The following is a 24044-nucleotide window of genomic DNA, read 5'->3' as shown; positions in this document are numbered from 1 at the left end:
ATTGCAATTTAAAGTTCTATAGCTCTAAAACAAACACCTTTATAACAGGTCAGTTGAAAAGTCCCCGGTCTACCATAGTAAAACACATTTTTTTGGCAAAATTCAACATAGTTGCCTTCGAGGACGATACAGCGATCTTCCAACTTTTGATACCATTTTTGTAGTAATCAATAAATATTATACCTTCCGCATCCCAGAATACTGATGCCACAACCTTGCCAGTTTGGTTTTTCTTGCTTTAGATTCGATTCGTGTGCAATCCACTCAGCTGACTGTCGATTGGACTCCGAAATGGAATGACGGAACCATGTTTCATCCAGTCACATATCGATGCAAAAATTCAGGTTTATTGTACTTAAACAGCTTCAAACACTGCTCAGAATCATTAACACGTTGCTTTTGATCGATTGTAAGCTCGCCCAGCAGCCATAGCTTTCTTATATACAAATATTTGGACTGTAATTGATTTCTGATTTTTTTTCTAATACTATTATAGGAATTTCAATGAAATAATTAATATCAGTTTTAATTTTCACTTAGTATAAATGATATTCTTATTGAATTCAATATAAAAAGCCTAAGTCACCTCTTAATCATAGTGTTTTAATTATTTTGTGCCATGTCCGGGAATGCCTTATCAAATTTTCCTACGTTGAATTTGTCTTTAGGATTGGAACATCCTGTTTGGTGCCTTATTTGAAACAAATCGGTTTTGCATATAACTAATGTAGATTTCATTGTTATTATCGGTAATGCAAAAGGTACATTACTGGTATAAAGAAATAAATATTCAGTTTGAGTTTTTGTAATATTTATTTATTATTTAAAAAAACTATTGTTCTTTGACATCCTTAAGACGTCTTACTGCTGATCTGACTGTGGCTGCTGCGGTAGTAGAGTATACCCATGCACCTCCAGCAACTATCCTTTTACACCTCTTGCAGGACCAAATTCCTACAACTGACCTCTTCATAGCATCCTAAAAGAAAAAAGCCAGTTCTGTAATCTGCCTTCACTATTTTCAAATCTTAATATAATTTTACATTTCATTGAAAATGAAAGATTTATGTTTTACTCGTATTCAGAGACCGAAATGACACAATGATACTTTGAAAATAAACTGCGATTCTGTGAGGATGCTTCAAATAAAGCATTAGTATAAACACAACAATGTAAGGGACACACAATACTTCTTTCCCTGGTGAAGCAAGTAGGCGCACAAAGTCAATATCAATTCTAATCTGAAGCATGAATTTGAGAAGAAAACTGGGAATTTTTTCTGTAATATCAACATAAGCTTCAATTTTAGTACCAACTGCGATTCTATGAGAATACTTAAAGCAGTAAAGTACAGAAGTACAAGCTCTAAAATGCGATTCATAACAATCGAAGTGACACAAACAATGAAACTTTAATAATTAGTATTACTTTTAAGCTGAAGCTTGAATTGGACAAAACTCATATACTTATATTTACTAGTTCTTAGTTTAAACATGAGCTTTGATGACCTGCTTAACAGAAGGCAGATACGGATTGTAACTCCAAAATACATACCTTTCCACAGAATGAACAGGAATATTTGCTATGTTGGGTGATTTCCATTTTTTTCACCATTTTACGTAGGGAAGCACCATAACGGGTTCCATACTTTCCTACAATTCCGACCTTCTTGGTGCGTTTGGCCTGAAATGATAAGTATGAATAGTAGTTGGTCAGATAATAATACTCATAAATAACACTTGATGAAAAATATGCACTTTTGAAATTCAACGATTTTATATTTGAATTAATCAAGAGAATTTATGTAGAGAATTAAAAAGGATTCACTTGATAAAATTAAATTAGGTAAAAAATACTTACCATTTTGATGGATGCTAAACTAACGTCAACTGCGAAGAGGTTAACGAAGAAAGAGCTAGGTTAGCGAAAGCAGCCTTTGGTTCATGACATTTTGTGGTCAATGCAAACTGAAAAATTTTTCGTATACCATAGAATCATATTATAAAATTTTTTTTTACAAAATTGTTATTTATTATTATTATCATAATGATATTATACCTCAAGAGCATAATTATTTTAATAATTATATTATATTAATTTTCTGAGACTGATAAAGAAATGGACAGTGTTGCCAATCCACGGAATTTATCTTAATTGCGTATTTTTTCGACCATGATTGGAGTTCAAAAATCAGTATTTTTTTTTCTTGAACGGGGGTGCAAGGCTGAGGACGAGGTGCAGTGATGTAAGAATGTAGTATTTCATCTTGAATATCGAAATGAATGAAAAATATTGAAATATAAGGTGTCCCATAAAAAAAGTCGAAAAACTCAATATCTTCGAAACGGATGAGGTTTTTGAAAACCCGATTACGAGATGCTTTTCGAAAAATTTGCGCCTAACAAACTGCGTTAAAAAATATAGGGTGTCCTATTCAAGAAACACCAACACTCCTCTAGATCTCTAAAACGATAATTCATTTTTATGTATGAGTATCATATAAACTATAAATATCAATGAAAAAAAAAACGTTTTAGAATTTTTTGAATATCTCGAACTGAAACAGAGATATAGCGAAATATTCGAAACATTCATTTTTCATAAACGCCCTGTAACTCGAAAACAAATCAAGATAACTATGGATCTGCTTTCTGATATCTTATCACTTCGAAAAAAGAAATCTGGGGATCCTTGAAGAATTTTTCTCTAATTCTTATAGTTCTCGAGATGCTTTGAGTGAGCACCGAATTTGGGACATCCTGTAGTATCCCCTTTTCAAGTATCAGCTCAGTGGATTCAGCATTTTCTCCTTCCTTGATGATGATTTTCACTTTTCGATTGCATTTGCTTTTTTGGATTTAATTCACTTGTGAACATTTCCCCTTATTTCAAAGGTTTGAAGTTTCTTAAGCAGGTGTTTCTGTTTTATTGATTCGTATGCTTTCAACATATAGAAAAATGACAAATGCAAAGTTGTCTTCCGCCCTACCTTGGCAGTTTTTCTAATGGTTTCTGATCATTTTTTGTCAGTTATATTCCTAAGAAGAATGAATTATGACTTTTTCATCCATTACGATAATCCTATGAGCCTTAAGAATGAGTATATAAAGTTGAATTTATACTTAGTCGATCTTTCTAAGAGGACGTTTTTGAAAAAATTGGCGGATGCGTTTTCATCGATTTTTAATTTTTACTGTTAAAAGCGAGAAAGTAAAGTAAATTTCGAAAAAAAAAATGGGAAAAAAGGCGAATGACTAGATCGACATGGGAAAACAGCTTTTGACGATCGATAGAATAGGCTGTAGCTTTGCGCGTGTCGTTTTAGAAGTTGAAACCACCGCCATAGAGATGGCACGTACAGCCATGCTGCGGCACTTCTCCAATCGATGATAGAAGACGGCCTTACGCATCTGCGCTAAAAACGCAGAACTGTCTTCGATCTTCTCAGCACTGTGGGGAGTAGTCGCTCCATTTGAAAAAGGCTTCCTTCGTGAGATAATTTGAAACTGAGTGCGACTCCTCAAGAAACTCGACATGGCTGATAAGAAAGGCGAACTCATGTACACAAGACCCCCAAAATTATCTGGTTGGGATAGTTTCAAAGTTTTCCTATGGAATTCCGAAACCAGCCAGTTTTTGGGAAGAACTGGAGCCAGTTGGGGTAAGTTGGAAAATTTGATTTCCTGGACGAAAAATCGATTTCTACACGAAATTGGTGTTTTTCATCAAATGAATTTTCATTCCTTACTGTTACAGATAATTTTTCAAAAATTTTTATTAATTTTTAACTGTTCAATTAGAATTCTCATCCTTTTTTAGTTCTTTTCCCCCTTAAGGTAATTTGCGAAGTCAAATCATTTTTGAAATCGGTCTACAAACCTGAAGGGCATCACCATTAACTTCTAATCGATAGTCCGAATTTAGCAAAATAGGACAAGAATAGTTTGATCGATTAATGGAATTATAACTAGGTGAAACACTTCAGAATATTAAATGATCAGTGACATTATTTCATATCTTAATTATTTTATTCTCCATTAGAAATATTGAGGTATTGGATCAATGATCTAAATTATTTCAAATTGAAATTAAAATCTCTATAAAAGAGAATAAAATAGTTGCGTCTCTGGTAATTGAAATTGTCTATTCGATACTCAAAATTTGTAATGAAGAAGATGTAGACGGAACCACGCCTAATTTTTTAAATTTCAATATTATTCGGTATCTCTTTGTTATAATTTTTGCTCAATCAGTTGAGTGAAGTGACCTACTTTGAAAATTGCATAAAATCTTTGGAAAAATGCTTTATTTTCAAGAATTGTTTTATCATTTTATAAGCTCTTATACTTTTATGAGGTAATCAATTAGTACGATAAAAATTTCTGACTTCAGTGGAACTTCATTCCCACCTTTTTTTTCTTGGTCGCATTTCAGGGATCAATTTCATAATTCTCCTTATATTCTTCTTTTCACTTCCAAACGCCGAACCTTATCAGTAGATAGAAGATCTACTGATAAGGTTCGGCGTTTGACATCGAAATTTCATATCAGCTCTAGCTGGAACCATCAAAGAATTTTACCCATTAATGAACTTAACCAAAAGATTTGTAACTTTGTAACCATTGTATGAAGAATATAATTCTTATACAATGCTCTATACTCTGAAAATTTCAAGTTTTTTGTGCATTCATCGACCGCGGACAAACATAATTGATTTTGACCTCGAACTCTTCATCAGTGTAAGTCGAATTCAATCGTTTAAGACCATTTTCAAAACTTGAAAATTACAAACATTTAGGTAAAATGTTTCCAGCGCGCAAAATGAGATCTCTTTTCTGAAAATTCAATAATACTCCTAAATGCGCATCCACCAAAGCTGTTCTAGCTTTCATCATCAGCATCATCAGCTCATACTTGTTGAGACCAGAAATAGCAGTACTCATGTCTATCCATGGCAAGTGTTTCTTGGTTGTCGTACGCTGTAACCAAATTACTGTTTCTGTTATATTTCAAAAATTATTTTTTGAAGCAAGCTGAAAATTCGAAATATGATATTTTTCGACATTCTCTACCGAGCTAAAATGTTGTTGAAGCCTGTGCGCTTTCAGTTACACAGGGAATGAGAAAAAATGTAGAAGATTGTGGGAATATTGCTCCTAAATTCAATAATTTCTGAGATAGACTTTGCATCACCATCTCACAAAGCTTTCATTTGTAGTTTTCATCTAAACTAAACCAAATCTTATTTGTCAACCACTATATCTTCCTAATACAGATTCAATCGTTTTTAGCTCTTACTAAAACTTTGGCACCTGTTTTTAGTCGTTGAATAAATTATTCTAAAATTGTGAAAAAATATATTTGTTGGGAAAATGTGTTCACAGAATTTGTCGGCAATTCTGTAAGTGTGGTAAAGTTTCAATTTGGACGCAGAAGCGTAAAAACTTAACTTTTCGATTTCTTTTTTTAGTTTCGTTTGATGATTTGTTTGCTGCATTATTTAAAAAAATATATAAAGGCAGTTTGGATTTTTTTTCTGATTAATTGAGAACTACCCAAATATTCCAATATTCAAGGAAAATTTAGATGTGATCGATTTTTGTGGCAATCTAAACAGTGGAGTATTTACAGATTTGTCGCCTGTATATGTTATTCAACTTTTACCGCCTCTGAATGTTGATATACTTGAGTTCACAATCATATAAATTACATTATCTATCAATAAAATCTAACTTCACGATTTGTGCTTCATTATTTTATTTTAATTATTCTTCAATTTGTAAATCAAAATAAAAATTCAGTCTCCTCAGCCTGCTGGTGAATCCGCCACTGAATCTAAATCAGAACTTTCATGAAATCAACTCTGATTTTATAATTGTTTTATATTGGCATACAATAATAAATATATAGGTCAGGATTTCGGTCAATTATTATCAGTTTGCAGCAATACGTTGTAAAGAAATAATATAAATCGAAGTTCCCTAAAACATATAGGTAGCAGTTATGAGCAAATACTCAGGTGAAATGACTGAGAGTCTTGAAAATCCGAGGATGATATTCTACTCTTGAGTTTCATCTTTTCTTACGACTCAATTAAATTATAAATTAAGTTATTAAAAAATCTGTGCTTGAAAAATTCATTTGATAACAATCGAATAAGCATTTATTTTTTTCGCAGATAGAACTGAATTGTGTGTTTGTTCCAGGAAAAATCCTCTTATTCTACCTTCTTTTCTACGCTGCATTGATTGGATTCTTTTCTGCTATGCTGGCTGTGTTTTACCAAACATTGGATGACAGAAAACCAAAATGGAAATTAGAAAAATCGCTCATCGGAAGCAACCCAGGTATGGACCTACACAATTTCATCTCAAAAAACTACTTCTAGCTGGGAGTCAGATAGATAGGGAAAATTTTTTTCAATGCCGAGAGGATGGAGTTCCCTTTAGTGTATTTAATTATTTTTTCTAGGTCTTGGATTCAGACCAATGCCTCCAGACAGTAATGTTGAGAGCACCCTGGTTTGGTATAAGGCCAGCGACAAGGGTAACATCCAGTTCTGGCAACAGCAACTAGATGCATTCTTAGCTAGTAAGTACATACTTAGTATCAACTCTTAAAAACATTCTGGAAATCGAAATTTCTAATTCACCAAATGTTTATATACACTGCGCAAAAAAAATTAACGCACATTCTGAAAATCTCAATTTTAATGAAAGTTAACTCTACATTGACTTTATAACTTATTTTTTATGTTCTCTCGGGAAGGTTTTGAACAAAACAAGACACATTAAATGGAAGAAAAATTCAGGATTTCACCGAATCTTATCTGAAAGAAGAGAAATAAACAATTTTCAAAATACTGGAATGCTGATAAGTGATTTAATACTTGGTATTTCCACCCCTTGCGTTAATTACAGCTCGGCAACGACGGTTCATACTCAAAATGAGTGATCTTAAAATGTTCTGATCTAACCCTTCCCAGATTTCTCCGAGTTGGATTCCTAAGTCATTAAGAGTTGCTGGATGATTTTCTGAACTTCTCAGCCTTCTATTGAGGTTGTCCCAAACCTGCTCAATCGGATTGAGATCTGGACTTCTTGCTGGCCATTCCATTCGAGAGACTTCAACTTCTTCAAGGTACTCCTGAACGATGCGCGCACGATGGGGTCTGGCATTATCGTCCATAAAAATGAAATTTTCACCAATGTATGGGGCAAATGGCACTACATGCTCTTCAAGAATGTTCCTTATATACCTATCAGCATTTAAAGCTCCATTATCAACGACCACTAGGTCTGTCAGTCTGTGCGAGCAGTCAAAGATATTCCACTCCATACCATAATCGATCCTCCCCCGAAACCAGTAGTATTCAGGAAATTGCACTGAGTATATCTTTCATGTGGACGTCTGTATACAAGGGAACGTTGATCACAATGGTAGAGGCAGAATCTAGACTCATCTGTGAAGAGAACTCTTTCCCAATCAGCCTCTTCCCAATGGATATGCTCTCTCGCAAAATCCAAACGCGCCCTTCGATGGGCTGGGGTAAGAGCTGGGCCTCTTGCCGCGACACGAGGCCTTAAATCATATTCTCTGAGGCGATTTCTTATTGTCTGAGTGCTAATTTGCACCCCATAAGTTTTCTCAAGCTGATTTTGAAGGAGGCGAGCGGTTGCAAACCGTTGTCTCAACGAAGAAACTCTCAAGTAACGTTCTTGAATGGCAGTTGTTATCCGTGGTCTACCCTGTCCTGGTCTTCGGACATTCATACCTGTCTCCCTGAATCGTTGCAACATTCTGGACACACTTGTCCAGAACCTTTCTGCAATTCTTCTGTATGTCCACCCTTCTTCTCGCAAAACTACCGCTTGGCCACATTCCTCTTGGGTCAAATTGCGTGTTTCGCGTTGCATAGCGATCGAGTGTAGAAAATCAAACGAAAGAAAAACTATTGTTCACTAGAATTGATCGAGAACAACTGATTTCAGAATGGAGCCAATATATTCAAAATCTGATAATCTCATCTTTTTTTATTCCTGCTGGGAAAAAACATCTGTATTGAAGAAAAACGTTGAAAGTGGATAACATATGCATGCATAATTCTGATAAAAATAATTATCATTGAGAACACCTTCAGTTGTAGAATAAATTTGAGATTTCCATAATATGTGTGTTAATTTTTTTGCGCAGTGTATTTTTCATATTCAATCTTCCTTTGACGGTTCAAGAGCCAATAATAGACTCAAAATATTTCCTTTGCAGCTTACGAAAAAGAGAACAATCCCAACTACAATAATGTAGAGACATGCCAACCTCATCAGAAGCCATCGAAGGGTAAAGTCTGTGATGTCAAGTTAGACGGAGAATGGCAGAAATGCGTTAAAGAAAATGGATATAACTATGATTCTCCAGAAGGAGGACCATGCATATTCTTGAAACTCAACAAGGTAAACACTCTTGCTCTACCAACCACTGCACCATTGTGACTGAAAACCAAAAAGACCATTCTCCTATTTATCCGATTTTGACATTTGGTGTGCATACGGTTCATTTTTAGAGTTCGTGGTGTACACCACATTAACATATAAGTTATTTTATCCATGTAATAATTGAAGATATCATTATTATTAATAAATTACTATTAAGATTATGATTGAAGCGAGAAGAAGCGAAACATAATTAGAGAATAGAAACAGGAATACTATTCTCTTAAAAATTAGATATGTAGATCGATGTTCAATATCAAAGTACGAGTTCTTAATAAGTCAATTTGGCCGGTATCTCTTTCAATATGATGTTTTTGGCCAGTGCCAATTTATCGATCAATTAGAGGTAATTGACTTGTTGAATGACAAATTTCGTTCGCAGTTTATTAACTAATGAACATATGTTTGTCAATCTACAGCACGAATTAAAAATGTTGGCTGCACTATTTCACTATTTTTATAATGAAATTATGAAAAAAAAATACGTAATATGAACTTGATTTATAAAGGGTGTTTTTTTTAGAGCTATAGAACTTTAAATTGCAATAAAACAACGATGGATTATTCGATTGACATGAATTTTATTTATCCGTAAGATAATCTTGTGGCATTACATTTTAAATATGATTTCTGGCATATGACCGCCACGGCTGGCTCGGATCTAGTCCAATCTGGACGTCCAATTTTCGATGACTTTTCCAACATTTGTGGCCGTATATCGGCAATAACACGGCGAATGTTGTCTTCCAAATGGTCAAGGGTTTGTGGCTTATCCGCATAGACCAATGACTTTACATAGCCCCACAGAAAGAAGTCTAGCGGTGTTAAATCACAAGATCTTGGAGGCCAATTCACAGGTCCAAAACGTAAAATTAGGCGGTCACCAAACGTGTCTTTCAATAAATCGATTGTGGCGCGAGCTGTGTGACATGTTGCGCCGTCTTGTTGGAACCACAGCTCCTGGACATCATGGTTGTTCAATTCAGGAAAGAAAAAGTTAGTAATCATGGCTCTATACCGATCACCACTGACTGTAACGTTCTGGCCATCATCCTTTTTGAAGAAGTACAGTCCAATGATTCCACCAGCCCATGAAGCGCACCAAACAGTCAGTTTTTCTGGATGTAACGGTGTTTCGACATACACTTGAGGATTAGCTTCACTCCAAATGCGACAGTTTTGTTTGTTGACGTAGCCATTCAACCAGAAGTGCGCTGCATCACTAAACAGAATAAAATGGACGTAGTGCGCGATACGTATTCCGCACAAAACCATTTTTTTCGAAATAAAATTGCACTATTTGCAAGCGTTGTTCAGGCGTGAGTCTATTCATGATGAATTGCCAAACCAAACCGAGAATAAAGCACTTGACAGTAATGCCAACTTAAAGTTATATACCTCGAAAAAAAACACCCGTTATAATCGTGTTCAGAATAGTGAATATTGAAAATGTGGAAAATAATCGTACTGGTAGATTTTTTCAACGGGATTATTAGTTTTGGGCAATGGTTACAAAATGTTTGAAAATTGAGAAGAATCAGTAGATTGCGAATAATTTAATTTCATATCTCAAATTCTCCTTTCAGATCTACGGATGGGAACCTGAATATTATAATTCCACAACCGTACCAGAAAATATGCCCGAATATTTGAAGCAGGAGATTAAAGATGCTGAAGAAAGGAACGACGTAAGTATATATTCGAAAATTTAATCTCAATAAAACTTCGATTTCGTTTTGCTTGAAAAGTATTGGTTTACTCACCAATCTAAGCTTACAACAAAACTGGAATATTCCAGCCTCTAGTGAATTTTTCTTCTGATGTTTCGATTACTACTCCACTTGAGAGAGGTTTAGTTTTCGTGTATATTTTCGGAAAAATGTTACAAAACCGAAAATAACTTACTGCGGAGGGCTGATTTTTTAAGAAGGATAACGCATACTTGGGGAGATCATTTTTTACTTCATCTCGAACCTGAAGTTGAGTAACAAGTTAAAAACTTATTTTTTTGCAGTACAAATATGTGTGGGTCAGTTGCCAGGGAGAAAATCCTGCAGATGTTGAAAATATAGGAATGATTCAATACTTGCCAAAATGGGGATTCTCGTCAGAATACTTTCCATTCGAAAATGTAGATGGCTATCTGAGTCCATTGGTAGCGGTCTACTTTGAGAAACCAAGACGTAAGTATAAATTACAACAGTATCTAGAATTTGTATCATCGTGAATAAGTACTATATCATGATATAATACAAGAATATACGCGCATGGCGTCATGCAAGAGGCCAAACGACGATTGATGGCGCTAGTGTAGCAGCTAGAAGTTGCCCTATGCGCAAACCATGCGATTTACTCTGTTTATATTGCTCCTTCTTATATTTGTACCATAAGTAAATATTAACGTAGCATCTCAACCAATGATTTGAACGGGCTCTAGTTCTTGCAAAATAATTAAATATTGAGAGTCTTAAGCAATACCAATTACTACCAATACCGCTAGAGAATCTGATCTATATTTTGTGATATTTCAGGTGGAGTTCTTATCAATATTGAATGCAAAGCTTGGGCCAAAAACATCATCCACGACCGAGCTGACAGGAGAGGATCAGTTCACTTTGAGTTGATGATAGACTAAGCCGAATAATTTTCGTTTCGATAGATTTTGAACGAACATATTTGTTACTGCCAATTCAAAATTTTCCGTGAAAAACTTTGAGAATACTTCATCTACGATCGACATTTTTCGCACATCTAAATCAATGAGAAATAGGTACAAAAAAAGTAACGTCACAAAACAGAACAACACAATCGAGGCTTCAGTATTGGGTTCATATTTATTCCAATTCGAAAACGAGATGAAGTTTAAGGAACCTATTTTATTCTCCTTGAAGGAAATAGGTTCTGTGATATATAAAGCAAATGAATTTTACAGCATATTGTACTTTGTTATCATAAAAGAGTAACTCTTAGGGTATAATTTATACAATTCGTTTTTCAGTTCAGCAATAATTCCATTATTATAAGAACACATGATAATACTTGATAACAAGGTATCGCATTAGCTCAAAATGTAGTATTTTAAGTTGTATGTATGTTTATAATTGTAAGCAGTTATGTTTTCATTATGAATTGCATATTGTTCAACTCCACTGTATTGCACATTCAGTTTAAAGATTTCATATCAGACGGTCATCAAAGAAACAAAAAAAATTTTATATATTCAATTCAGCTAGTAATTATGTATATATGTACTGAAAGTATAGAATGTGGAAAAATGAAATCTTTGGATTTTCCTGTGAAATACTATGGATCTTTGAATGATCAACATTGAATTTAATAATACACATTCCAAAAAAAAAAAATATGTGTAAAGTGAACAAAATAGGTCTAATAAATACAAGTGAAATGTTACCATGACTCTCAAGAGTGTTCAAAAAAGAGACGAAACTATTCATGGTTATGTGCTTGATATTTTTAGAAATATCGGATAGTAATTTATTAACATATTACCTAGAATTTTAGTATATATGTTATGGCGAATAATGGTATAGAATTATAGATCGATGACATTGTTAATTGTAACTAGTATTGCAGGTGATCATTTTATTTGTTTAAAGTTTTTGTTATATTTATTGAATAGTTTTAATGCTGCCTTAGTGGACGTACTTATAGTTTTTGACTTATTTGAAGCACAAAAGCTTTAGAATCTCTGAAGATCTTGCCTAATGAGATATGTTGAGTTCAATAAAATATTTTATCCCTTATATTGAAGAAATTGTTGGAGTCTGAACTGTGTTCAGCATAGTTTCGTATATTCGACACCTATGTGTAATTATTATATTATTGTGAAGCTGTGGAGCTTTCTCAAATTCGATTTTTATTATCTGGACATTCAATTAAATAACTTTATCTATTACTTATGAATTCCCTTGTAAGAAATGATTCATTTCGTTTCAGAAATATTGAACAATAAACGATCAGTTGAAGGCTAGCTTTGTTTCGATGATTTTACTTTTGACAAACATAATCGTTATTTTCTTCATGTTTCATAATTGTATTTTCTTTATTTCAGTATCGTTATAATGTAATGAAATCATTACAGAATTGTTTTCAGTTATATTTTTCGTTTTGTGGTTGTCTACACTGACTTCCAATCCTATCAAATTCCAACAAACGTCAATACCATATAATTTGGATATAGTGAAATGATTTCCAACATTATTCACAATTTCTCTTAATTCTGGTGGTGTTAAATCAATTTCGTCAGACATAGTTCACGAATTTAATGCGTAATTATAAATTATTTTAAAATTCGAAACGTATGATTCAAATTCCATAATCTGTCAATTTTCGTAACAGTCACACCAACTGCCAAGATACAAAAGTCACCAGAATCTATAATCTGAATTTTTCATTGAATTTCGACAATATTTCATAAAACTTGAATGAAATCGAGAAAATATCGTCTAATACTCGTTGCAGAAGGCAATTCCAACACTCATGCATTCGAAAACTTGCTCCTTTGTCAATCCTTTTGGAATTTGGCATAGTAGACCATTCTGCAACTTGTTTTAGAAAATACTATTAATTGTTTGGGAACAAGTTTCAATTGCCAAATTTCTAGCTTTTATGTAATCATGTTTCAGTAAACCAACGAAGCAATCGTTTTCAAATTGAACAAATAACTTAATTGTGAAAACTATATTTAACTGAAACGCGGGCTTCGTATGAATAATCTAAAATGAAAATGGACATCGAAAAGTAAAATTCAACTTTATTTCACAACTTTCAGTAAAAACATTGATTTATTATGAAATTCATAAAGTTCGTTCACATTCAGCCTTTTGTAGATAACACTAAAGTTGCCATAGCAGATAAACAAAATAAATAATAATAATTTTCATACCATTAAGCGTACATATTCAGTGAAGTAAATGTTCCAATTGTGTTTCTGGTCGATTCACATGGAAAAATTTTGGGTGAAATCGTATTCTATTGTTGGAATAACAGATTGCATGAATTTCAAGAATATTATTAGATACATATGAACACCTAACTCTCCTCCTCCTTCCGTAACGGTGGCTATAATATTCTTCATAACGTCGGCATGCCTGAAAAAAAAAAACAAAAAAGCTGAAAACTTAGATAGATTAATAAAACGAGGTTAGGTATTCCAAATGTTTTGTTTATATCAAAATATTCATATTTTCATCTAGTTATTATCGAATCAATAGTCACTTGCCTGCAAGGGTGCACAGAAGCCATTTTCGGTACACTCAAGTGTGGATGAACTTCCATAGTAACAGTTTTCATGGCATAATCGGAGCTGATATCTTGGTAGAGCTCTTCTACAGTTAATGGTTTTTGTTTCTATAAATATAAGGAGATGAAATCATCCAATAATCAACATATCCTATAATTATTACCTCATCATAACCCGTTAACCAAAGTCTTGGTGTTTGATAATATTTGTCATAAGTTATGTGAAGATCATAGGTACGAGTATGGATAATTTCACCTTCTTCCTGTGATCCTTTTTTTACAATAGTAGGTTGCTCTATCACTCTTGCAACCTGAAAAATAAGATATGTGATAAACTATTTTTTGCTTATAAAAAAATCACCTGCTGATCATCCAACATTCCACTCTCTTCGAATGCTTCCATATCTTCAGCTTCTTCATCCTCATCTTCATGACCATCATTATTTTCATCTTTATCAAGATTTTCTAGTAAGGAATCAGTCATTTCTGAACTCTATGGATAAAAACCCTAATGGTTTGTAATGTTATTAGACATTAATGCTTAGATTAGTTACCTTAGATTCTAGAGTCATTTCAGAAACTTTATCCTCTATTCCGGAATTCTGACCATAATGATGAGTATCTACCCATCCATTATCCGCGTCATTAGATTCTATAACTCTTTCTAAATCATCGGAATATTGCATATGTTCATATCTTCGGGAGCATGGAACATTTCTAGTGATCAGAAATTGTTTATCTTTAGGTAAGTATGGCTTAACTTTAGATTCATCCCCAGCTGACCATTGCCAAGTAGGACAATGATGTACTAAATGATCGCCAGCAGCCACAAACTCTTCAGGAGTAATAACACCAGTTTCTTTGAATTTAGATTCCTGGAGAGTATTGAATTAATTAATAAGCAACTCTCTAGTGATAGTTTATTTCATATTATGTACATTTTTTGTGAATTTCATAAGTTTAAAGATGCAAATGTTTTTTTGTATATAGAAATGTTTACCTTCAGCACAGGTGTTAAATACTCGGCCACACCTAAAGCAGTGCCTTTTAAATTGTTAAAAACGTTCTGCATTTTAAAGGAATCTGGTTAGTATGTGAATTTTAATCATAAGATCGCTTTTGGGTAGTTCTGGTTTGAAGAGGGTATTTGAATCAGAATGTTATCTCCACGAAAATTGAATATAAAATTCAAGGTTATTGTTATCAATTTTCTTCTTCATCAATGACGTTCTAAGCCTAATATCAAATTATTAGGTCTACGCCATAGACCTAATATTATATTAGGTCTACGGTCAATGCACAAACATAACCTACGATTAAAGTTAGTACGTAGTGAAAGTAGAGTTTGTTGTTTTTGTTATTACTCGATTCAAGCAATAACTTGTGCCAAGTAATTGTGTTGAACAGTCCATTCAAATCAAATGTGATGACTACTTCAAGAATAGTTCGGGGAACTAAAATCCGAATTTTCTTATGCTTTTGTGCCATAGTAATAATCTTAGGGCTTTTAGCTTGTTATAGCAATACTATATCACAATTAGATGAAACTCAAAAAGCGGTAGCATTATGCCACCAACAACAGGAAAATTTATCAACACAAATGCAAGGTAATAAACGTCTTCAACAAACTATTTGAAAAAATCTGTATAATATAATCAGGGGATGCCAAATAATTATCCTAGTGAAAGTAAATAACTTTGTACCATATGTATATCTTTTATGGAAAAAATTTTACACGAAATAACTATGTTCAAATGCAATAATCTAGGTTCTGTTAGACAATTGAATAGTTCCAAATATTGCAAATGTATTGATGATACTTATATTTTCTTTTTTTGATGAATTGCTGAACAGTTTTTAGATGTTCTTCAGCACACAAAGAATCTTTTTCATTTATTCCTGCTGGTAGTTGCAGCTAATGCCAATATATGTACTCGGCAGTCCATAAAGATTTTTCTTTTTTGGATTTTTCAGAACGTTTTCCTCTTACTCCACCTACATTTGAATTTTGAACATGTGAATTTATTGTTCGTGAAATAGAACACCGTAACTGTATCTAAGCGCCATCAATTTTTTCCTGGGGGGCCATTGCTGAAAGAAACACTGATCAATTACCTATGAATTCTGATATTCAATTTTTATTTATAGTTATATCCGACTATAAACTAAGGTTAGAGAAGGCTTTGAAAATTGAAAAAGTTGAACATGGGAAAAGCAATAGCAGTTTTGATCAAATGCTCAAAGATGAGAAATCAAGAAGCGAAAAAAATATGATGGAAGCCAAGTTGCGGTTCAATTCTTTACAGCAGAGATACAGTTTACTGCAGGTAACATACAATTTTGAAATACAGTTTGAAGATATTGTTGAATCATGCAAGATATATTCAGAAATTGATGATTTTCTGCAATTTTAACTTAATTTGAATCAAAATCATCAGAAATATCCGTTCAGTTGTGAGCAGATCAAAAATCAAATTCCATATTGTTCTTCTCTGAAAGAAATAAAATTTGTTCCAGACTGAACATGATGACTATAAGGAAAAAATAACTAAAACACAACAAGAACAATTAGATGAAATTAATGATCTCCATGCTAAATTGAAGAATGTCCAAGAAGAAATGAAAAAAGTCGTTAGTTCTAAAGAAAAACTAAAGGTGATTCGAATGTTCGAAATTTCAGTGTTTTTATACTTCGATAATTTTTTAATTTTAGTCGGATTATTTGAACATTCAGAAGGAGAATGACGATTTAAAAAAGCAATTGGAAGGGCATGAAATGAACTCTATTGGAAATGAGAATAAAACTAACTATTTACAAAAGCAGAACATAGATCTGAAAAAGGAGGTCGAAAGACTTAAAGTATGTTTTTTGTTCATATTGTATTGATTATAATTGAACGGATCGATATATATATTTTACAGGACAAATGTCCAGAGCAAAGGGATACCATCCAAGAACCAATAGTTTTGAAGGATTCTCCAAAAACAGTCAAGGAAGATAATGCAAATCCAGATCAAGGACAACAAAATGATCAAAATGTTTTAGCTTTACCTTTTCCAAACAATGAAGGAAATAAGAAAGGTTCATCTTCCACTACATCTTCTGTAAAACCGAGTTCTCAAGGAAGTTTGAATGGAGCCAGGCCATTAGTAGTGCCTACAATGACTCCTAAAAACAAGAAGAACACAGACGATGTTTTAGCTAAACCTAATGCAAATGTAGTGCCACAAGGTAAGATTTTCATGATCTTTCTATATACACCCTACATTCATTTCTAGTCCAAAAAGTCTACGTATTGACAGGATCGAAAAGGTTTTTTTGAGAAAACTTTTTTTGCAGAAATATTTAAAAAAATTTGAGTCCTTGTCGTCACTTTTTTTTTTCATAAGAATCACAATAAGTTATGAATCATTGAATTTTGATCCGATTTATAGCATATTGCTGAAATTGTAATTAAGTTGACACTTGACACTTGTCAAAGGTCAACTAAATCTTTCATTGACAGAATTTTGGAGGTTATAAATGATTGATCTCTTTTAATTTGTAAATAACTAATAGTTATTAACGGCTCTGAAGGGTATTTGTGTCATAATTAAAATTATAAAGTTTTTGACTGTTTGATGTCATGGAAAATATTCATAAACAATAATTTGAAAATTAAAATGTCAACTGTCAACCGAAGTGGGCGTGGTTACCGAACCTCACCAGAATAAAAGTATGGTTGCTCTGGTGACAGATAACTCACCGAAGTTTGAGGAAATAGTCACCGGTTATTGATGAATTTGACATATAAGGACCACCAACTTACTAACCGTAGTAACCAAGGTGATATACAGACAATATCCTAAATAAGCTATCTAATGATGCAAGAGTATACTGAGTGCGCCATTTGAAAGTAGTAGTCTGTTTCCAGTATAACCGGAAGTTGTAAAGATCTGAAAATATCTAAGTTAGAAAGATCATTATCTCAAACCCCACCATGCAAATTTCTAACATAAAATTTTGATAAATAGACCATCACGTTGAATCACCCTATATATTAAAATATGTTTTCACCGTTAGGAGTATTGCCAGTTCCTGAACAGCTGCCTGATGGTGTTGTCCCAGCGGAAGAAAATGAAATTCCAAATGATATAGTGGACGATAGATATAAACACAAAATGGATGAATCCAAAGCAAAGAAGCAAGAAGAATCGGAAAAAGATAACATAGCTAACGAAGAACTCGATCAAAATTTAGATGATGGACTTGGCTTCGGAGATCCAATAAAACAGGCCGAAAAACAAAACTTCAATAAAGAACACATAGATAATCTAGGTGCTGGTCAAAAAATTCAAATGGCCGTCGGAGCAGCTGATTATAGAGATGGGCAGGTTGAAGAGAATCCTGCAATGGATGAGGGTGAAGATGGTAAGTTGAAAGATCAACTCAACCTTTAGGGGAGCAAAATTTTGTGCAATTTTCTCAACTCGAATCAGGTGGGCTGTTCAAAATAGTGTTTATTTCAAGTTTTGTGATAGATTCATTTTTAAATAAATATGCTCAATGTGTTTTGTTTTTTATTCTTTTTTTTTCAAATGGTTTATAGTCTAATACATACTTCTGGATTTAAAGTTAACTGTTTGGTATTTGTGTGGTATTGATAATTTAATTCTTTGGGAAACAGTCATTCATTCATTTTGCATATAGTACCGCATTATTACTTTCTTTATCATTGATGAATCGAATTTGAACAGTGGTGTAGCAAGTGGAGAGCTATTAAAACATGCGCATTAAGACAAAACCTTCAAGGGGTGCCTGTGACAAACTTCAACAATGGGGGAGAAAAAAATACTTAGTTTTTTCCATTATATGAATTGTGTTGAAAAAAGATGATTTGGTAAATTTAATCAAGCCAACAATCAGAGAGTGCGCTAATTTTATAAGGACTGATGGCTAAAGTAAAAATCAAATGAAGAATCTGTAAGTTTGAGCTCGTTATACACAATATAATGAAAGTGGTCTCCCTGATCAAAGTGGAAAAGTCATACTAAGAATATGGAAAAACAAGAAATGCAACCAAAAAATCACACATTTTCTTTATACACTCAGACAAGACAGTACAAGAAATACTTGAAATGAAAAGTTGTTTTTTACATAAGTAGTACTAATAACGGTATTTTGAAATTTCAGTTCGACTGATTACAACAAAAGTTTTCAAAAAGCTGGGATTTTAGTGTAGTAAATAGATATAATTATTTAACAATCAAATGTAGTACATATTGCGATATTCTATATTGCTGAGTAAATCAATTCCATCTCGTACATTTTACAGATGATCAAGATGAATATGGAGATCATTTGGCAAGGCATAAGGAGCCAGCAGTAAGGAACTAAGTTTATCCGTCTTTTATTTTGTAGATAATGACTTTTTACTCGAACTAAGTAAAATATGTGTGAGACGATTCATTTTTGGAATGAATAGTGTTTATATAGTTTAAGTCCAATGTAGAAGATATTTAATTTTTTAACGGATATGTTTTTTTTGTTGTTAAGACTTTTGTACTGGATAATTTGTTTTTATCACATTTTATTCAACATTAAGAATGACAAAAGGCAATGAGGGCAATGTGAAATTTCTAGAATAACAGTATAGTTTATTTTCTAGATTCCTTGAATGTATTAACTTATAATTTATATGCATTTTTGAAAAAGTATTATTAATTTTAGAATAAATTTTTATCAAATTTTCATCTGAAATTTTTTTATAATTACATTCTAAATCTAACTTTTGAAGTTGGGTTCTTCATATAGCTATATACGTTCTTGGACCCTTTACTTGGTCAGAAAATTTTGAACCAACAGATCATGAAACAGAAGGGTTATTGTAACAATCTTTACTCTCATTCAGAATCAGGAGTTTTTTTTTCCTTGGTAGAGGGTTGAATTTGACAAAGCATGGATAAATCAGAATTTAGAAGTTAAATGCCTTGATGAGGCAACTCATAAAATATGAACAAGGCCTAGTACAGAACTGGTTTTTCGGAAAAAAATTAAAATTCATATCAGTAGGGCCATCTATCCGCATATTACAGAACTAAACATTCCCGAGGCCACTCGAGTATAGAATCCTGTGATATGTTCCTCAACACCTTAACCGGGTTTAAGCTACTCTTCCTAGATGGCACCATTGAGTTCCAGCAAAAAATACGATTATGAACATTTTACTAAGAGAAATTATGGCCAAATCTGCTTCAAACTCTAATATCATAAAGAACTCTAGATGCTTAATACCAGTTTGCAATCAGGTAATTCCTAAGAGAACTGTGAACCGAGATATCCAAGGTCTAAATCTATAAACCTTGCTACTTGCGAGATATCCAGCGTTTTGTGGGAAAAAATTGGCCACGGAGGGCCTTCAAAATTTGTTAACATGGAGAATTTCCGATTCTGAATACTAATCTACCTTCGGTTTCTTCCTAGCACACCTCAAAGCTGAGATATTGCGAATTTTGTGACTTAATAAACGTCACTATATTTGAAGGGGGTTTGGTCTGCCCTCTGGTGCCATAAATCTGAGGCTTGTAAAATGGGTAAAATGATGCCCTAGAACAGTTGTGTAAAAACTGTGCTTTTAAAGTGTAGAAAAATTTTTCTGGTAAAAATCGATGCCTAATTCGGAATCTACGACCCCGAAACCCTCTAAAACTATCATAAAATGTTGGAATTTGATCGGTCGATTTTTTCGAAAAAACCAAGACTATAACCTTGGATATTTTTTCGCCAAAAAAAGTTTTTGGTTCAGATCGACTTTAAAATTTGATATTTCGAAGAATTTTTCCTGCTGAATCCGTATTTGCAATCAGTTTCCCTCTAGAAGTCCCCAAAATTGAGTTATTTCGAATTTTGTGGGAAAATTTGAAGGTGGTTTGGTCTGCCCTCTGGTGACATAAATCTGAGGCTTGTAGAATGAGTACGCCTGCCCCACAACTGAGACTTTCCAGTTGTGTAAAAACTGTGATTTTAAGGTGTAGAAAAATGTTTCTGTTAAGTATAAATGACTAATTTGAAATCTACGACTTTGAAACCCTCTAAAACTATCATAATATAAGCTTGGATGGTTTTTCACCAAAAAAAGATTTTGATAAGATCGATTGATATTACGGAGAATTTTCGTTTCTCAATACTAACCTGTTATTAGTTTCTTCCTAACACAACTGAGACAGTTCCAATTTCACCGAAAAATTGAGCTTTAAATGTGTAGAAACACTTTTCGGCTGAGAATCGAAAAATAATTCGGCATTTACGAACTAAAAACTTCGCAAATAATGCAAAAATGAATTCAAGGTCTGATACATAACTGTTGAAATTCGAATTATGTTAGTTTTTCCGAAAAAAAATTGAAATTCAATTCAGTAGGGAATTTGACCTTTAACCATCTATATGCATCTCACTGAACTAATTATTCCCGCGGCTGAATACCGATTTGAAATCGGCATTAAGCATCGAAATTGTCTCATTATATTCAATTTTGGAGCAGATCCGGCCGTAAACTCTCTCAATAAAATTTTCCGAATCAGACTTTTTTTTTGAAATCGATGCTGGCATCTAGGAAGAGTTGCTCAAACCAGGTTTTGAGAAGGGTAGCTCATTACAGGATTCTATACGTGTTTGACTGCGGGAATAATTAGTTCGGTGAGTTGCGTATAGATGGCTAAAGGTCAAATGATAGTTTTAGAGGGTTTCAAAGTCGTAGATTTCAAATTAGTCATTTATTGAATATTTCAATATTTTCGATGCTTAATACCGATTTCAAATCGGTATTCAGCCGCGGGAATAATTAGTTCAGTGAGATGCGTATAGATGGTTAAAGGTCAAATTCCCTACTGAATTGAATTTCAATTTTTTTTCGGAAAAACTAACATAATTCGAATTTCAACAGTTATGTATCAGACCTTGAATTCATTTTTGCATTATTTGCGAAGTTTTTAGTTCGTAAATGCCGAATTATTTTTCGATTCTCAGCCGAAAAGTGTTTCTACACATTTAAAGCTCAATTTTTCGGTGAAATTGGAACTGTCTCAGTTGTGTTAGGAAGAAACTAATAACAGGTTAGTATTGAGAAACGAAAATTCTCCGTAATATCAATCGATCTTATCAAAATCTTTTTTTGGTGAAAAACCATCCAAGCTTATATTATGATAGTTTTAGAGGGTTTCAAAGTCGTAGATTTCAAATTAGTCATTTATACTTAACAGAAACATTTTTCTACACCTTAAAATCACAGTTTTTACACAACTGGAAAGTCTCAGTTGTGGGGCAGGCGTACTCATTCTACAAGCCTCAGATTTATGTCACCAGAGGGCAGACCAAACCCCCTTCAAATTTTCCCACAAAATTCGAAATAACTCAATTTTGGGGACTTCTAGAGGGAAACTGATTGCAAATACGGATTCAGCAGGAAAAATTCTTCGAAATATCAAATTTTAAAGTCGATCTGAACCAAAAACTTTTTTTGGCGAAAAAATATCCAAGGTTATAGTCTTGGTTTTTTCGAAAAAATCGACCGATCAAATTCCAACATTTTATGATAGTTTTAGAGGGTTTCGGGGTCGTAGATTCCGAATTAGGCATCGATTTTTACCAGAAAAATTTTTCTACACTTTAAAAGCACAGTTTTTACACAACTGTTCTAGGGCATCATTTTACCCATTTTACAAGCCTCAGATTTATGGCACCAGAGGGCAGACCAAACCCCCTTCAAATATAGTGACGTTTATTAAGTCACAAAATTCGCAATATCTCAGCTTTGAGGTGTGCTAGGAAGAAACCGAAGGTAGATTAGTATTCAGAATCGGAAATTCTCCATGTTAACAAATTTTGAAGGCCCTCCGTGGCCAATTTTTTCCCACAAAACGCTGGATATCTCGCAAGGTTTATAGATTCAGACCTTGGATATCTCGGTTCACAGTTCTCTTAGGAATTACCTGATTGCAAATTGGTATTAAGCATCTAGAGTTCTTTATGATATTAGAGCCATAATTTCTCTTAGTAAAATTTTCATAATCGTATTTTTCATATAGCTATATGAAGAACCCAATTGAACTTCAAAAGTTAGATTTAGAATGTAATTATAAAAAAAATTCAGATGAAAATTCGATAAAAATTTATTCTAAAATTAATAATACTTTTTTCAAAAATGCATATAATTTATAAGTTAATACATTCAAGGAATCTAGAAAATAAACTATACTGTTATTCTAGAAATTTCACATTGCCCTCATTGCCTTTTGTCATTCTTAATGTTGAAGAAAATGTAATATAAACAAATTATCCAGTACAAAAGTCTTAACAACAAAAAAAAGACATATTTTGAAGCAGCCATTAGCAATCTATACCATTGTTTAAGGAGAAGATAGTTAGTTACTTCGGTTCAAATATCATTGGAGGAAATTGGGCAATATCGTTAGAGGGCGCCACTCCGGAAGAGGCCCAACATGATGGGTTGCCTATGTGCAATGTTGAAAATTCAGACGAGTATTAATTTTTGGGTATGGTGAACAACAGATGTCTCTAGTGCGTTTCTTGTTCAATCTTTATTCATCTTTCTGTCGTCGAGCAGGCATCGGAAGAAATTCTCTTGGCCGCAATACATTTTTATTACCCTTGCCGCATGCCGGCTAGCTGCATGAAAAAGGGTAGAGCCTCAGAGTAAGAAGTAAACTGTTTACTTCTTACTCTGAGGGTAGAGCTATTGTTCGAATAGTATTTTTGGTCATAATATTGTTTTGAAAGCTTCGTCGCCCTACCTTCAGACTGAAATAAAAAAAAAATTTGGCACGGGAAAAAAATTAGACATTCTATCTCTGTTGACAGGTAACAAAATATAACTTTCTCGAAATTACTTTTTTTCCCGGGAAAAAAGTGAGTGTAAAGATTATACATATATCCGGAAAAAAAGTATAGTCACTTTTTTGCCGGATAAATTTCGTGAAAAGTTTTAATAATATTGTTAATTTAACTAATAAAGAATGTTATGCGTTATTTAATGAGCACACACGAAACTATTGTATTTTGTCCACCCTGTACCACTTTTAATGATCTTTTGAAATTGAGAGTAGACGCTGGTGATAAATATAAATACAGAAATAGAAAGAAACGGAATACTGATGTCGCCTACGACAATCATGGACGCCTGGTCGTTTTTCAATAATTTTCATTTTGCCCCCCCTGAGAAAAATTTCTGCGGGCGCCCATGCCTCAGTTACGTCTAAAACCCCTAAGTGATACTAGATGGTCAAGTAGAATCGATG

General features: G+C 33.4%; 4 protein-coding genes across 5 annotated transcripts; 2 read left to right on the top strand and 2 right to left on the bottom strand.

Moving 5' to 3' along the window:
• Positions 1–794: 794 nt before the first annotated feature.
• Positions 795–1975, bottom strand: LOC123677683 (60S ribosomal protein L37a). Its single transcript, XM_045614354.1, has 3 exons — positions 1861–1975; positions 1555–1683; positions 795–979 (listed from the first exon to the last, which is right to left on the bottom strand). The coding sequence occupies exons 1-3, from the start codon at positions 1861–1863 to the stop codon at positions 833–835; spliced, it is 279 nt and encodes a 92-aa protein (XP_045470310.1). The 5' UTR covers positions 1864–1975; the 3' UTR covers positions 795–832.
• A 1446-nt stretch (positions 1976–3421) lies between these two features.
• Positions 3422–12480, top strand: LOC123677512 (sodium/potassium-transporting ATPase subunit beta-2). 2 transcript variants are annotated; one of them, XM_045614073.1, is made up of 7 exons: positions 3422–3661; positions 6207–6347; positions 6472–6591; positions 8266–8450; positions 10076–10177; positions 10504–10672; positions 11021–12480. In XM_045614073.1, exons 1-7 carry the CDS (start codon positions 3535–3537, stop codon positions 11122–11124), a joined length of 948 nt encoding a protein of 315 aa, XP_045470029.1. In that variant the 5' UTR covers positions 3422–3534; the 3' UTR covers positions 11125–12480. The 2 variants fall into 2 exon arrangements, with proteins under 2 accessions (XP_045470029.1, XP_045470030.1); XM_045614074.1 differs by lacking the exon at positions 3422–3661 and adding an exon at positions 5911–6019.
• Positions 12481–13246: 766 nt separating this feature from the next.
• On the bottom strand, positions 13247–14964 carry LOC123677511 (ubiquitin-like-conjugating enzyme ATG3). The gene is made up of 6 exons (XM_045614072.1): positions 14752–14964; positions 14306–14626; positions 14113–14244; positions 13916–14062; positions 13732–13859; positions 13247–13600 (listed from the first exon to the last, which is right to left on the bottom strand). Exons 1-6 carry the CDS (start codon positions 14821–14823, stop codon positions 13450–13452), a joined length of 951 nt encoding a protein of 316 aa, XP_045470028.1. The 5' UTR covers positions 14824–14964; the 3' UTR covers positions 13247–13449.
• Positions 14965–15045: 81 nt separating this feature from the next.
• Positions 15046–19482, top strand: LOC123677510 (uncharacterized protein DDB_G0284459-like). Its single transcript, XM_045614071.1, has 7 exons — positions 15046–15358; positions 15900–16078; positions 16269–16406; positions 16465–16611; positions 16674–16983; positions 17815–18162; positions 19067–19482. The coding sequence occupies exons 1-7, from the start codon at positions 15178–15180 to the stop codon at positions 19126–19128; spliced, it is 1365 nt and encodes a 454-aa protein (XP_045470027.1). The 5' UTR covers positions 15046–15177; the 3' UTR covers positions 19129–19482.
• Positions 19483–24044: the final 4562 nt, after the last annotated feature.

This window comes from Harmonia axyridis, chromosome 4 (assembly GCF_914767665.1).
Source record: "Harmonia axyridis chromosome 4, icHarAxyr1.1, whole genome shotgun sequence".
Lineage (NCBI taxonomy): Eukaryota > Metazoa > Arthropoda > Insecta > Coleoptera > Coccinellidae > Harmonia > Harmonia axyridis.
Note: the sequence above shows the minus strand (reverse complement) of the source record. Positions and strands in the feature narration are given on the sequence as shown.

Excerpts from the sequence above, each read along its gene's own strand:
- LOC123677683 (XM_045614354.1), bottom strand. Across the intron at positions 980-1,554 it reads CCTGTTCATTCTGTGGAAAG|GATGCTATGAAGAGGTCAGT; the intron begins GTATGTATTTTG and ends TTTTTCTTTTAG.
- LOC123677512 (XM_045614073.1), top strand. The coding sequence starts at position 3,535 with ATGGCTGATAAGAAAGGCGAACTCATGTACACAAGACCCCCAAAATTA. Across the intron at positions 6,348-6,471 it reads GCTCATCGGAAGCAACCCAG|GTCTTGGATTCAGACCAATG; the intron begins GTATGGACCTAC and ends TATTTTTTCTAG. Across the intron at positions 6,592-8,265 it reads ACTAGATGCATTCTTAGCTA|CTTACGAAAAAGAGAACAAT; the intron begins GTAAGTACATAC and ends TTTCCTTTGCAG.
- LOC123677511 (XM_045614072.1), bottom strand. The coding sequence starts at position 14,823 with ATGCAGAACGTTTTTAACAATTTAAAAGGCACTGCTTTAGGTGTGGCC. Across the intron at positions 14,627-14,751 it reads ATTTAACACCTGTGCTGAAG|GAATCTAAATTCAAAGAAAC; the intron begins GTAAACATTTCT and ends AATACTCTCCAG. Across the intron at positions 14,063-14,112 it reads GAATGTTGGATGATCAGCAG|GTTGCAAGAGTGATAGAGCA; the intron begins GTGATTTTTTTA and ends CTTATTTTTCAG.
- LOC123677510 (XM_045614071.1), top strand. The coding sequence starts at position 15,178 with ATGACTACTTCAAGAATAGTTCGGGGAACTAAAATCCGAATTTTCTTA. Across the intron at positions 15,359-15,899 it reads TTTATCAACACAAATGCAAG|TTATATCCGACTATAAACTA; the intron begins GTAATAAACGTC and ends TTTTATTTATAG. Across the intron at positions 16,984-17,814 it reads TGCAAATGTAGTGCCACAAG|GAGTATTGCCAGTTCCTGAA; the intron begins GTAAGATTTTCA and ends TTTCACCGTTAG.